Below are 15526 nucleotides of genomic sequence, written 5' to 3' on the forward strand. Positions count from 1 at the left end.
CCTATGCTCCACTTGCTGCCAGGATACTCTATCACGTACAAAGAAGGCCTAAAGAAATTGAATATTAAATATGAAATTTTTAAAAATGAAGCAGAGTAGGATTTTTGATAGACAATCAGTATTTTATTGAGCAGTTATTGTGATCAGAGGGAAGGACTTGGAGTGCTAGGGATAGGAGATGGGGCACCTTCTGGGGACCTTCGGTGTCAGTCCCTGAGAGTGGGTTTAGCGATGGGTACCTAGGAACACTCGGAAGCAGACACGCTCTTCTCCACGGTTTTCCCTTGATGTGTGACCTGGCAGGTGACTGCTTTGAAACTTTTCCACTGGTCCGGTGTAACGGTCAGGTAGCTGCTGGCCACATACTTGCTGTTGGTCTGTTTGGAAGACTTGGTGGTCTCCACACCCTGAGTGACAGGATTTCCATCTGCCTTCCAGGCCACAGTCACATCACTGGGATAGAAGTCACTCATCAGACACACCAGTGTGGCCTTTTTGGTCTGGAGCTCCTCAGCAGAGGGTGGGAAGAGAGTGACTGCAGGGGCAACCGTTGGCTGACCTGCATTGTGAGAATGAAGAGTAAGTTAGAGACATGGTGTCCACCTTGGAGCCACTGAACTGTTCTGTGAGGAAGGATTTGGGTTATTGGGATCAATTTGGGCAATTTTAGAGTCATTTTTCTGTCAGCACCTACTAGGCAGAGTTAGGTTGTGGAACTCCTCCAAGTTCTCCCTGTGTGCCATGTATTTATGAGCCTGGACACAGAGCATCATCTCTCCTTGAACCTTCCTGGATGTTATCCTCTCACAAACATGTCTGATCCTCACACCTTTCACTCATCTGGACATCATTTCCAGACTATCTACAATTTGTCTTTCCTCTATTGTTTATACCTCTTGTGTGCACCCTATTATGGCCAATTCTGTTGTGTGTACTAGTGCATTATGTTGTAATGAAAGGAGCCTGTGTATATCAAATGTGCTTCTAATGAGCTGCTACAAAGTGGTCCTTACCTTTACCCATCATCGAAAGTCTTCCTTACCTGATCCTTCTCCTTCAGCAAAAGCAGTTTGTGAACCCTCTCCATAAGCCTGATCTCTAGGTTTCTGCTTTGCCACCTGGTTGTCAGTGATCACAAAAATGCGTGCTTTCTGATCTGTGTGTGTTTTAGAGAATTGAGAAGCCCCTTGCCCCACCATTTCTTTCAGTCACTCTTCTGATCTCTACAGATCATTCTCTTCTCTTATCCACTGAAAGTGTCCTGAGCCTTTGGTTGGATTCCTTCCCTGTCCATGATTGCAGATGGCAGCTTGGGGACCACTCTACCTCCTCACTTTTTTGCTACCCTTTTTCCTGTGCAAAAAGCCCATGGGAATTACTCTGACACTCTGATGTGTGGTCACCCTGCCTTACTTGTGATTGTTTTTGGTCTTTCTAAATTAATGCATTGTTACTTCATCTTTGTCCTGTATCTCTATTCTCCAGGACAGGCTCTCAATTTAACCTCTTAGGAATCCTAGCACACAGACATAACCTTAAGCTTAAAGAAGGAGGACAAAGCAGTGTACATTAGAGAGACCAATATGCCCAGAAAGAAAGATTACAGTCAGAAACAGAGAGTAGAGTCACAAAAAGTCATTTGCTTCAGTCTCCTGCCAGTAGAGTCAGAAGAGAAAGGGGTTTTGCTGACAAACTGAGACAAGCAAAAAGTGTTGCAAAAGGGAGGGAAGAATTCAGTCTGCCAAATAAAGATCCAGGGAGACTAAATGTATCCAGGCAGCTACAAGACATAGTACAAGAACAAAAACATCAAAACATTTTTCTCAAACCTGGGAATAACAGGAAAGAAGGGAACAGGATTCACTTACCTAGGACGGTCAGCTTGGTCCCTCCGCCGAATACCCAACACTGTGACACAGACTCATGCAAAAACCCCACTTCTCCCCTCCACCAGTCTTCACAGTCCCCAACTGCAGCGGTTCTGGAGGCAGCCCTGATGGTCCTGGGCAACCTGCGTGGCAAGAATGTGACCTCACTGAGGGATTACGAGTGCATTGTGACTTTCTTTGAAAGGTCTGCCTGTGTGGAAAATTGCCCCCCAAAATGTGAGTTGTTCCTTTACTTCATCTATGGATGAACTAGTTTACAGGAAATAGAGAAGCAGAGAGAAATGCTCTGTGAAAGCTTGAAGAAGCAGTTGACTCCACGGGAACCATAGCATATAAAAGGATTGCCACTTCTGCTCCTTGAGCTTTCCCCTTTCTAGTAAATGGGGGTGGGGGGAGTGTGAGCTGGAACTTAGATCTGTAAATTCCACAAGTCAACAATGCACCTATGTATCAACATTTCAAACATCATTCCATCTTTGTACACACAAAGTAATAATCCCTAAACACCTGCCTAAAAAACACTCTGCACTGATGTTTGGAGACATTTGATAGCAACTTACTAGTTTCTCATAAGTAGGAAATTTTCTCACTACATTTTTTTAAGTTTGAGGGGCTTTCTAGATATTTTTACTTCTTATTTTTCAGGATTGTCACTCAGCATTTAGAGATTGTAATACATGCTGTCTGAAAAAAAAGAACTTCTATTGGTGGGTGGGAGAAAATTTATGTTGTGATTGAATCAAATCCAACTAGTAAACTGAGTTTCTGAAGCTGGCTAATAAGGGAAAGGGATATTAGTAATTTTCATTCTCTTGAGTTTTTGTTCCCAATTCTTTAAAAAAAAACTTAAAGCCCAAGAATAAGTAGGTTTTGTTTCTGGTTAGTAGAATGAGATGGGGTGAATGTTATGATCACGCCAAGGACACCCAATGACAAAAGGCTCAAGGGTTGTCCCCTGCCCTTTGGGTTCCAGAATTCACATCCATTAAATGGAGTTGGACAGAGGTTGTTGAACATAAATTCCCAAATTTTCTATCTCAGCGGCTTCTGTTTGTTTTGGTTACTGTACTCAAGCTCCAATATATTTTTTCTCTCTATCCCACTGTTCAGAAACCTCCCTGGCTTGACAACTGCTGTGCTGGGATGGTTGGTCTGCCAAGGAGCTCTGTGAGAGCAGTTTTCATGTCTGTGATTAGCTAAAGATCATGGTGTTCACATGTTCTTCCTCTGTGGAAACAGAGATTTGATTAGGCCTTTGACCACTGAAGGCAGAAATTGCCTGTGACAGGAACTGAGTCTGACATTAGTCTGAGGTTCACACCAGGATTCAGATACACATGAGAGGATGTGAGCATGTGTATTTGGGGACTGGTACAGTTGAGTCTGTTTTTCTGTGCACCTGGTCAGCCTATAGATGTCCAGTAACCATCAATCTGAGTTCCATTTTGTAACCTCAACAACTATCAGAGTGCTGCTGAATGCTTCACTGACACAGCTTTTTTTCAGACAAATGCCAAGACTGTTTATGATCAGGCTCCAGCTTTAACTAACCTTAGACAGTGTCTACAGTTGCCTACAGCTATTAGGATCCATCATGTTTCAGTACCCAGGCTTGTGCTAGCTTTGGCCTGGACCACAACCTGAACACACAATAATCAGGTTGTCCATGGATCTCCTGTGTATGCACTGGTCTCATGTTATTTCCTTGCACAGGTTACCATGCACACCTTTGTCCTGAGGAGTAGTAAGAGGACCACTAAGTTGCTGTGGAAAACCAAAAGGATGCTGCTCTTGTTAGTGATATTATAATAACTGTTTTCTTACTGCGTGTCATCCATATTACTTAGCAGATGAGCATTGCGATAGATTTGAAAATGCCACTGTTTGTTCCACTCTCAGTCCTTTACAGAAGTCCCTGATAAGTGGATAGCCATTTGGTCCTTCATTTGATCATTCCTTTCCTTTCTGTTCCCCAATAAAGAACATAGCATTTCAACCTCTGATCCTTGACTTGGCCTTGGTTGAAGGGGCTGCTAGAAATTTCCTGCTAGCACCCCACAGCTGGATTCTTCATTTATCTTCATCTCATTTCAGAGTCTACCAACTATGTTTTTTTATATCCGTTTCCATTCAGCTGTTGGCAAGTTCTGCATCCCAGGTGCCATTCTGCAGGGACAACTTCCTGCTCTGGATCACAGTCCCCCCAAGTATAGAAAATTCAGCTGAGACCTTGTCAGGTCATGTTGATTTGACAATATGCTAATTACATGATCTCCCATTAGAATTTCCCTTGTTTCTCAGTATTGCTCTTTCAGCCTAGAGTCCTGAGTAGACATAAATAGGAGATTACAAATCTTGGTTGAGGTGTGATTGGGTCTTTATTGAGGTAATTATAATTGAGGAGAATGAGAGACCCTGTTGGATTCTGTTTTCTCTACTGGGGCTCATGAGGGTAATGTATACTTGATGAAAGTGAAACTAGTTAGGAAAAGCCCTTTCAACCACGATGTCCCAAGAGGTGCTCACAGTGGCAACCTATGCTCCACTGGCTGCCAGGATACCCTCCTTCCCAAAAGGAGGACTGAAGTCATAGAAAATATGAAATAAAAACAAATGAGGTACAGAAGTATTTATGATAAATAATCAGTATTTTATTGTGCATTCATCACATTCAGAGGGAAGTACCAGAAAAGCTTGGAGTATAAGAGCCACCTTCTGGGTATGTTCAGTGTCAGCCACTGAGCATGTGGTGAGTATTGGAGAGCTAGGAACACTCTGAAGTGGACACAGTCTTATCCACAGTATCCACAGTGCTCCCTTCAGTGTGACTTGGCAGGTCTCTAATTCCACTTCTGTGGGGCCAGGGTCAAGTATCTATTGGCCATGTACTTTTGTTGTTCTGTTTGTTGTAGGTCTTTCTAAATTTACTCATTGTCACTCCTTCATTGCTCTGTGTTCCTGTTCCCCATGAAATGGTGCTCAATTTAACCTCTTTTAAGCCCAGCATATATACAAGATGAAAGGGTGGGGACAGAGTAAAATACTTTTCAGAACCCAATATGCCCAAACTGAAAGACAGATAGACAGGAACATAGACATGTCAGTCTTAGTAGGTCACTGGGATCCATGCCTTGTCTTTGGGATTTTAAGAGAAGTTGTTTTGTTGACAACCTAATTAAGAAGGAGGGTCTGAAGAGGAAAGGCAGCCTACAACTTTCTGGTCAAAATCTAGTGAGAAATCATGGCCTCAGGCATTGTCAGGACACAGGAAAAGAACAAAAACAGTCAAAATTTGTTTTAAACTTTGGGGGAACAGGAGACAAGGGGTAAAGATTCATATACCTAGGATGGCCAGTTATTCCCTCTACCAAAGAGTCCACATTCAAAATCCCCTCACATCCACCCACCAGCAATCTCCCACAATCTCCAGCTTCCACTGTGCTGGAGGCAGCCCTGAGGGTCCTTCAAAAACCTGTATGGGAGAATATTGACCTCATTGAAATGTGGCCAGTATATGGTGACTTTCTGAGATGGGTCTGCCTGTCTTCACCAAAATGGCAACTATTCCTTTCCATCCTCTAGAACTACTTTGAAAAAAAAATAGAAGTGTAGAGAGAAGAGGTTAGTGACAACTTGGGAGGAAGTGGGCTGCATAAGAATCATTAAATGTCATTGAATTAGCAGCTTAATTCCTTAATCTCCAGCCTGGCTAATAACAAAGGGATTCATCTGGGAAACCAGATCTATAGATTCTGTCAGTTGAGAACACACATAGGTATCAAAATTTCAAACATCATTCCATATTTCTACAGAGTAATGAACAACCCAATATATCACTAGCCTGAAAAATACTGTGTACTCATGACATTTGTGGACATTTGATGGAAGGAATTTTCCTTGATTTGTCTTTAGGCTTGATATGAACTCTAAGTATATTTACTTCTTACTTTTCAGGATAGAACCTCAACATTTAGAGATGGTAAGACATCATATCTGGAGAAATATTTTAATGGTGTAAGACCAGAGATTCTCTGTTGATTGGATCCAAAACTCTGGTGACCTAGATATTGGAGGCTGGCTGATAAGAAAATGAGGCCATAAGTAATTATCTGTCTCTTGATTTATGTGTTCCCGTTTCTCAGTAGAAAAGAAACTTATACCAAAATGATGAGGAGATTTGTTTCTGGGTAGTAGATTGGGATTGGATAGACTTTGGGATTATCTAAAGGAAAGCCACAGAAATGAGGGTATCCGGGATCCTCCACTATTCCTTTGGGTCACAGATTCCATTCCATTAACTAAAGTCGACAGATATTTTAGGACATAAATTGTTTAATCTCTTCTCTAGCTGAAAGGCTTGTGCTTGGATTGTTGTGTATAGGTTCAAGCTCCATGTAATCTCTTTTTTGTCTGTGCTTATGAGACAGTTCTCTGGACTTGAAGGTGCTGTCCTCAGCTGGTTGGATCAAAAGGAGCTCTGCTGATGGAATCTGGGATGTCCCTAATGGTCTAGAGTATATGGTGTCCACAATCTCTGCCTACTGTGGACTAACAAAGTTGGGCAAAACTTGGGCCACAGATAGCAGACTTTTTCTGCATCAGTGAATGTGCTAATATGAGTTTGAATTGCACACCAGGAATTAGATGCTCTTGATAGGCATGGACACATGGAGTGTGGGCTGGTACATTTGTATCTCTTTTTTTTTCATGAACACCTGGTCATACTACAGTTTCCAACTGATCGTCATTCTTCCTTGATCTTTTATTATCTGACCCATACTCCAGCATTGACTTCAATACTGAAGCACCTTTTTTTTTTCAGATAAGACCAATGACTGATTATGACCAGGCTCTAGCTTTAACTAACCTTAGACACACTGTAATCAGTAGGGTTGACTTTAGTTGTCTAGGCACTTGATATTTCAGATCCCAGGCTTGTGCTAGAATTCACTTAGGCCACAACCTGACATCACAACCATTAGATCATGCATGATGCTCTTCTGTGTGTATGAGCCTCATCTCATTTTTTGCATAAGTGATCATGCGAAATTCAACAGGATTTTGAACTTGTAGTGATATTGTGACAACTATTTTCTTACTGAATAGCATGTCAGCTACTTCATTTAGCTGACAAGCATTATGATAGACTTGGAAATGTTACTGGTTGCTCCATTATCAGTCCTTTCTAGTACTCCTTGATAAGTGGATAGTCATTCAACCTCTACCTAGTTATTCCTTTCCCCCTGTTCCCTTCTAAAGAAGAGAGTTTCAAACTCTGGTCTTTGGTCATAGCATTGGCTAAAGGGCCTACTAGCAATTTCCTGCTCTCAGCACTTTGGTGGGCTCACTGGAACCCCTTCATTTCTAGCCATCTCATTTTAGTGCACACCAACTCTGTTTTCCTATGCACTTTTCCATTCATTGGTTGGTAGTGGTATCCCAGGTGCTTTTTTGCAGGGACAACTTCTTGTGATGGATCACAGTACCCATCACTACAGTGAGTTCAGCTGAGACACTTGTGGTTGGGTTTTTTTTTTTGATGAGGGTTCAATGAGAAGATCTCATATTGGAACTTCCCCTGTCTGTTAGCATTGCACCTTCAGTCTAGAGACCTGGGAAGATATGAATAGGACCTTGCAAACCTGGGATGAAGTATGATTAGGTATTTATTGAGTAGATTATAATTTAAGAGAATATGAGATCCACTTGGGGTAAAATTTCATGATGTTGTGGTTCATGAAAGTAATGGATAACTGTTGAAAGGAAAATTACTTGAGAAATCCCCCCATATGTGATCCCCAAGGAAGGCTCACAGTGGCACTCTTTATTCCACAGGCTCCCAGGATAACCCCCTTTCCACAAGGAGGACATGAGGCAATTAAAAATAAAATATGAAATAAAAACAAATATTGTAGAGCAGGATTCATGATGAATAATAGCATTCATTGTGTTCAGAAGGAAGGGCTGGAATAGGGGTATGAGAGGAGACCCTGTCTAGTAAACTTCAATGTCAGTCCTTGAGGGTAGGGCGAGGTTTGGGACCCAGGAACACTGTGAAAAGGACACAGTCTTCTCCACAGTACTCCGTTCATGTGTGACCAACAGCTGTATCTATTGGAACATGTCCAGTGGTGGGGTGTCACCATCAGGTACCTGCTTGCCATGTACTTCTTCCCGTTTGGAAGGCTGGGTGGTCTCCACACCCTGGAACGCCATCTTCCTTCCAGAGCACAGTCATAGTACCAAAGTAGAAGTCATTTATCAGGCATACTAGTGTGACCTTGGTGGCCTGGAGCTCCTCAGAGGAATGTGCCAACAGAGTGACTTAGGTAGAGCCTTGAGCTGACCTGCAGTGTGGGACTGTCAGAGGCCTGGTGTCTACTTTGGAGTCTCTGGACTATTATGTGAGGAAAGATTTGAATCTTAAGCTCAGTTGAGCCCCTTTTTCAGACATTCTTGATCAAGCACACATGAGATAAAAGGGTAGGGTAATGGAATTATCACAAATATTCCTCATGTGCCTAGGATTTATTTGCCTGGACATAAGTGTATCACTTCTCCTGGGACTTCTTGGATTTTGTCCTTTCAGTACATGTCTGATCTTTACTTTCTTTTGTTCCTTCCATCTCCTGAATCTTGTCAAAACTGTCTGTATTCTTTATGACCTCCAACTTGTCTGTGAATCTTGATTAGTCCACTGTAAGGATAGTTCGGACATCTGCACAGAGGCACAATTTTTAATCTAAGGAATCTCTTTTCATTAAATGTGTTTCTGTTAAGCATCTGCAATGGGGTCAGTACCTTTGCTCATTATACCATGTCTTTTTGGCCTGTACTCTCTACTTTGGCAAAATCATATTGAGGGACACCACAAGGCTGATCTATAGGTTTTCTGCCTTGCTACCTACTCATCTATAATTTCAGAGATTCAACTCTCTTGTGCAGTGTGTGCTGAAGAGACTTAGAATCCCATCCTCCCTATTATGTCATACACCCTTCTGTTATCTCTCACAGCCTTCTCTTCCTGTCTCCCTCCCAAGTTTTCTCATAGATTTGCTTCATGCTCTGTCTGTGGCAGCCTATGGAAGGCTAGGGATCCCTTCTAATTCCTCCAGTTTTGCTTGTACAGCATCCTGAGTTCAACAACTCATAGGAACTGGTCTGGCACTCTGAAGTGTGGTTTCCCAGGTTCTGTGGTGATTGTTCCAGGTCATCTAAATTGATCTGTTTCCCTGCTCCCTATGAAATGGGGCCTCAGTTTAAACTCTCACAAACTTCATCAACAGCCATAAGCCCAAAGGATGGGGACATAGAAGAATTCTTTTGACAACCATTGAGACCAGATAGAATGACAGACAAATCACAGACAAGTGAGTCTTAGTAGGTTATTTGGTTCCGTCCCGTGTCTCTAGGGTCAGAAGAGAATGGATTTTGTTATTACCTGAGGGAAACCGAAAGGACTAAAGAGGGAGGGAGCAATTCAGTGCCACAGGGTCCAAATCAAGGGAGTAATATTACTCCAGGCAGAGACAAGACACACAAAACAACAAAAAAGTCAACATTTTTGCCAAACCTTAGGGATAACAAGGAAGACGGGCGAAGGATTGACTCATTTAGGACCGTCAGCTTGGCCCCACCACTGTACACTAAACACTGTGACACAGACACCTGCAAAAGCACCTTCTTTCCTTGCCCCTTCCCCTACACTCCCCAGCTGCAGCTGTGCTCAAGGCAACCTTGATGGACCTGGGCATCCTGCGTCATGGTGACCTCAGTAAAAGATAACCAGTTCATGATGCCTTTCTTGAAAGGAGCTTCCTTTCTTGGATATAGCCCCATGAAAATTTGAACGTCTCCTGTCTACCCTGTATATTGTCAGATTGTTTTGCAGGAAATAGAGAAGCAGAGAGAAGTACTCAATGATAGCTTGGGGAGCTAGTGGGCTGCATGGGTACCTTGAAATATCCCCTAGAATGAACAACTCAGCTGCTATATCTCTCCTCTGACTAGGAATTAGAGGAGTTATTGGTGTATCTTAGGAGCTTCCAGCAGTCACAAACACACTTACATTTCATAATTTCAAACATCATTCAATCTTTCTACATACTAAGGAATAACACCCCAGAAACACCAGTATGCAACACTATGGCTCCATTACACTTGTGGACATTTGATGACAATTTGACTGTTTTATGATAGGATGAAATTATCCTTGATTTCTCTTTAGCTTTCATAGGAATTAAGAACAGTAGCTCATGATTTAGAGATGATAAGATATGATATCTGGAGTAAATTGATGGTGTAAGGGAGGAGTTTTTCTGTTTTGATCAAAATCTGGGGTGAACTGAGTAGAGGTTGATTGATGTGAACATGTGGGTTTTAAAAACTGTCTCCTAGGTTATTTTGTGTTTGCAGTTCTCAGAGGATTGTGTCTGGGTTGTTGTGGTTAGGCACAAGCTTCATGCAGTCTTCTTTTTGTCTTCTCCATTATTGACGAAGTTCCGTGGTATTACAGGTGGTGTCTTTGTATTGACTGGTCCACCAAGGAGCTCTGCTGAGAGCAGCATCCACATCCCTGATGATCTAGAGATTATGGAGTCCCCAAGTTATGGGTGGTGTGGACTACCAAACTTGGACTGGGCTTGGACAATTGAAGGCAGACTTTGCCTATGTCAGGGTCTGTGGCAGATATCAATCTGAGGTGCATGGAAAGATGTGGATGCATCTAAACAGAGGTGGGCACCTGGAATAGTAGTTTTTTAGAGCTTGAACTACCAGAATACATGCCTTCCTGGAGTTCTCAGGTAACACTCACTGTACCTTACCATTTTGTGACCTGACCCTGATTCTAGACCTGAATTTGACTCTGAATCAGCTCTTCTTAGACAACTACAACGTACCAGCCTTAACCAGTCTTAGATACTCTCTGGCTGTAGCCTGACTTTAGTTGTCAAGACACATCCTGATTCAGATCCTAGGCTTGTGCTAGCATTGACCTTGAGGACACTTTCACTTCATATACATCAAATCATACACAGACCTCATCTCATCTCATCTCATATCCTTGCACATGTGACCATGAACAACAATGTCTTCAGTATTAGCGCAAGATCCCTATTTTGGTTGGGAAATTCAATAGGATTCTGGACTTGTTAGTAATATTATAATTGTTTTACTGCAGAATACATTAGCCACTTTACTTAGCTGCTTAGTATTGTGGTAATCTTAATAATGCCCCCTGTACTCTCCACTGTCATTTCTCTCTAGGACTTCCTTGTAAGTGGGTAGTTGTGACCCTTCACCTGGTGATTCCTCTTCCTTATGGTCCATCCTAAAGAACAGAGAATTTCAAACTCTGGACTTTGATCATGGACTTGGCTCAGGTGTCTGCTTCCCTTCCCATGTTCCTTCCTTCAGCCTACCTCTAGGCCCATAGAACCACTTCATTTCTTTTGATATCATCTCAGTTCACACCACCTCTGTTTACCCATATATTATTCTCTTCTTAGGTGGGCAAGGAATACATCCCAGGTGCCACTCAGCAGAGTCACCCTTGTGCTCTAGATTGTAGTCCCCACCCACAGAGAGTTCATTTATTATTTTCATTAGTTGAATGTGTGGTATAATGGGGAAATGGGATCTCATGATGCAGCTGCACTTACCCTTAGAGATGCCAGTAGGCTTTACAAATCTCAGATGATGTGTGATTTGGTGTATTGAAATTATAATTGAAGGGAGTATGAGAGCCACCTGGGGTGGGATTGAATGATGGAGGGCATATGGGGTATTGTATAAGTGGAGAAAGGTTGACTTATTGACAAGATCCCCTTGAAGAGTGATGCCCTAATGGATGCTCACAGTGGCATCCAGTTTCCCACTGGATGCCAAAATTCCCTCATTTTCACAAGCAGAACCCAAGGTGACTGAGAATTACATACAAAATAAGAACAAATGAGGTAGAGAGGATTTCTGATAGACTACAGATACTTCAGTCAAGTTCTTTGTGTTCAGAGTGAATGCCTGAGACAGCTAAGGGTAGGAGAGGAAATGACTTCCTGTGATCCTTCAGCTTTAGTCCCTGAGGCTAGGATGAGGGTCAGGAACTTAGGAACACTGCAGGGGACACACTCTTCTCCATGGTGTTCCCTTTGTGCATGACCTAGCAGCTGCATTTACTGTGAGATTTTCAGTAGTCAGGTAGCTGCAGGCCGTGTACTTGTTGTTGCTCTGTTTGGAGGGTATCTGTGCTCTGGGTGACAAGGTTGTGATGTGCCTTTGAGGTCGCCCTCACTGTCTCCATGTAGAATTCATTCATTAGCGAGGTTAGTATGGGGTTGTTGATCTGCAGCTCTTAGGGGAGGTTGGGAACAGAATGACCGAGGGAGTATCCTTGGGCTGACAAGGGGAAGAGAAGAAGTAATGGAGGTGAGAGGTCTGCTGTGTGTCATGCCTTTTCTGACCTCAGGCTCTAAGTGATGCACAGGCATGAGAGCCACGGAGGAAAATTTTCCCATGCCCCTCCTGGACTGACGTTAGAACTTGAGTGGCAGAGGACATTCACTTATGGGACACTCCCAGGAGCCTGACTTTAGGGGAGTCCCATTCTTCTTAGAGCTCAGACTCTGGTACAGATTCACTTGCCCTTATTACCTGTACCTCCATCATTCTCCTCAATTCTGAGTGGCCATGCCCTGTGCCCTCATCTTTCCTCAGGGCTTCTCTATCTGGACATCTCTAGATCTTCATGCAGGTGTCTGTCTGCATATACAGCTTCCCTACTCTCTTCCCTCCTCAGAGTCATTTTCTTGCCCACAAATTTCCTGGCACCCTATTGCAAGAACCCTCTGCTGCATTATGGGGAGGTTCTCGAGTCCTGTGGCTGGATTCCAGGGAGTTAAGTAAACTAAATGCTTCCATTGGACTGGGGATGATCCTGAACTGGAATCTTTTAAGGTTCTTCACTGTCGCCTGAAGGTCTTTTGGGGGAACTTATCTTCTTAACACATCTTCCTGTCTGAACAGATTCCTGACACCAATTCCTCTTAGGACCCCTTTCCCAAGCATCTGCTCTGAAGTCCTTATTCCACATGTAGAATGTGGAGGTACCTCTGTTGGGATCTTTGAGTACTGTGCACCTTGGTATGCAAGTCTTCCTGCCTGGGGGAGGTGGAGGCAACCTGTAGCTGGGTCTATCTTCTCACAGGAAATATATACTCCATTCTTCCTCCTATCTTATTTGAGCCCCCTTTCATTCATTAAGGGCATTCCCATAGCTGGGACCATGGAGAACTGACCCCTGAAGGCTGATCACATCCCTAAAGATCCAACCTGAATTCCCTACTTCCATGGACTGTGGAATCTGGCCACCTTGGCAAAATAGAAGGTTGATACCCCAAAGTCCAGCACAGAGGAACCCCTTGAGAAGATTTGTGGGGTCAGAATGATGCCTCAGCAGGGAGCAGGAATAGCCCATTGGATTTGTACCATTCTGGCCAGGCAGATGACTGAGAGAGGGGAAAAGTGGGAAGAGGTGAATGGCCAGTGAGGGGGCATGAATCTTACAAACACTCTGATGGTTTGAAACCCCAACTATGGTAGGATAGGAACAAGAGAAAAACCTACCCAAATAACCCTGGTCCCCAAAGGAGAGAGAAAGAGGGTTACCTGTGGATGACAGTCAACGTGTCAACTAGGTTCCTCCACCAAAGAAAACACACAGTGACACATACGTACACACAAACCTCTTTTTGTACCACTTACCAGGCCCACATGAAAGTGCAATGGAGTCATAGCTTTCAGCCTTCTTTCATGGAGGCTGCTCAGGCCATGGGTTATCCTTTCTTAACCTGGAAGATCACTTGTTTGCAGGCTGTGGAATCTCTCCATCCTGAGTCATGGATGGGATTGAGCAGAATGTCTGTCTGTGGAAGCAGTGCTCCCAGATATTGGCATTGCACAGAGTGATTTGGCTGTTCCTACTGAGCTGGTTGGTATTCACATTTCAAGGAGCAGGACAGAATGGAGCAGGAAGAAGAGAAGGAGGATCAGGGAAAGGAAGAGGAGGACATAGAAGGAAGAGGAGAGGTCTTTTCCCAAGACAGAGATGATGGTGGTGCTGGGACTCGTATGCAAGCAGAACTTATGATGAGTGCCCTGGATGCCTCCATTTCAGCACAGAATTGGAACAGGGACAAATTTTGGATTGGGATTGGGTTGGGTGGGTCGATGAAGAATCATGTTTCCCAGCAATGACCCAAATGCTACAGAGAATTATTGATTCCCAGTATCCAGTGTCAGTTGGGCTGTCCTGAAGGTACAATGTGTGGTCATTATTCAAGTTGCTTCCTAAGGTGGTGGGGCAGCTGCCTTCTGCATAGAAGAATGCTGCTTCAGAACTGGATTGGTCTGAGGGGAACTCCTGGAGGCTTACTGTAGCTTATGCTACTCTAAATGTGGGTGAGGGGGTCTCTGCGGTCCCCCTGGACTTCTCTTGCTTATATGCACACATCTGTCCACATTTCCTCTGCCATGTCCTCTGTGACATGTGGAACAGCCAACCTATACTCATGATTTTCACCTGTTCTTGGTACACCCACAGCTTGGGCTCACAGCTTATTCTACATTGGAATAACATATGGACAGTAACATTTGTAGACAACACAGCTTTGATATGCTTCCTTATCCTAACCTATTACCTGCAGAAGTAACACCTAGACACACTAGTGACAGATTGTACTCCCTGACAGTGTCCCCCTCATAAACATCCTTCCTATTCCCCTGATATCCTCCTGCTTCTACCTGAGAAGTCTCATTCCAAAACCTCCTCTTGTTCCCTTTGTCACGCTTGGCCAGGACAAGAAATACCTTCTCTTCTCCATGTTAATATTCTGAACTGAAGACCCACAGCTTCTGTTTCTTGACCCTTCCAGGAGATGCTCACCACAGCAAAGTTGTACTTGGATGAATATCTACTATGTGTGTGTGTTTTTTGTGTGAAAGTGTGTGATTCTTTAGGGGTATATGTGTATATGTATGTATATGCATGGATCAGTGTGTGTGTTTGCACAATAGCTCAGATCCTAAAGCATGTTAAGAAGATGAGTTAGGGGATGGGAGCATGGTTCAAGTGATAGAAAATCTGTCTAGTAAGTGTGAGATACTTATTTCAAACCCAGTATCTCCAAAAAATTGAAAAACAGTGAGTTGACTTGCATACAAGCCATGGCAGAATCCCAGAATCATACTCCTGACTTTGAACTCAACAGTCTCATTGACAACCAAAGGACACCCAGAAATTAGGGGACTTGTGATGGATCAGTTGAGATCAGAACTGAATCCTGTATGCCAAGGCCTTAAACACATTTGGGAAAGAGGGATATCTAGAGATCAGGGCAGCAGGAGGAGAAATGGAGATATGGTCAGGTTCCAGTTGGTGAGCATCCTGTGAGAAGTACTGCAAGGGAGGTCCTCTGTGACCCAAGTGTTTGAGCCTGAGGAATCAGGAGCAGAGTATACCTGAAAGGAAGAGAGGGATCTGTAAACTGTCAGGACAGAGCTTTAAAGGTGGGGTAAGGGAGACTGAGAAGGCATGGCCTAGTGTATGTCTATTCCTTCAGAAGAATATTAGCTGTGAAAAC

The 15526-nt window shown here is 43.4% G+C and overlaps 2 protein-coding genes and 1 gene segment (V, D, J or C); all 3 read right to left on the reverse strand.

The window, feature by feature from the left end:
- LOC109700162 (immunoglobulin lambda-1 light chain-like) overlaps nt 1-15526 on the reverse strand; it is a 310825-nt gene that overhangs the window by 36660 nt on the left and 258639 nt on the right. The window lies entirely within an intron of this gene.
- Nucleotides 1-15526, reverse strand: part of LOC109700167 (immunoglobulin lambda variable 8-61-like) — a 356654-nt gene that overhangs the window by 28364 nt on the left and 312764 nt on the right.
- Nucleotides 102-15526, reverse strand: part of LOC109684485 (immunoglobulin lambda-1 light chain-like) — a 524269-nt gene continuing 508844 nt past the window's right edge. Inside the window, exons 3-4 of the mRNA XM_074060986.1 lie at nt 1869-1904; nt 102-559 (exon numbers count right to left, since the gene is read on the reverse strand). Of these exons, the coding sequence (XP_073917087.1) occupies nt 240-559; nt 1869-1904 (356 nt within the window). The 3' untranslated portion in view covers nt 102-239. The remainder of the gene's footprint in view (nt 560-1868; nt 1905-15526) is intronic.

This window comes from Castor canadensis, chromosome 18, assembly GCF_047511655.1.
Source record: "Castor canadensis chromosome 18, mCasCan1.hap1v2, whole genome shotgun sequence".
In the NCBI taxonomy this organism is placed as follows: domain Eukaryota; kingdom Metazoa; phylum Chordata; class Mammalia; order Rodentia; family Castoridae; genus Castor; species Castor canadensis.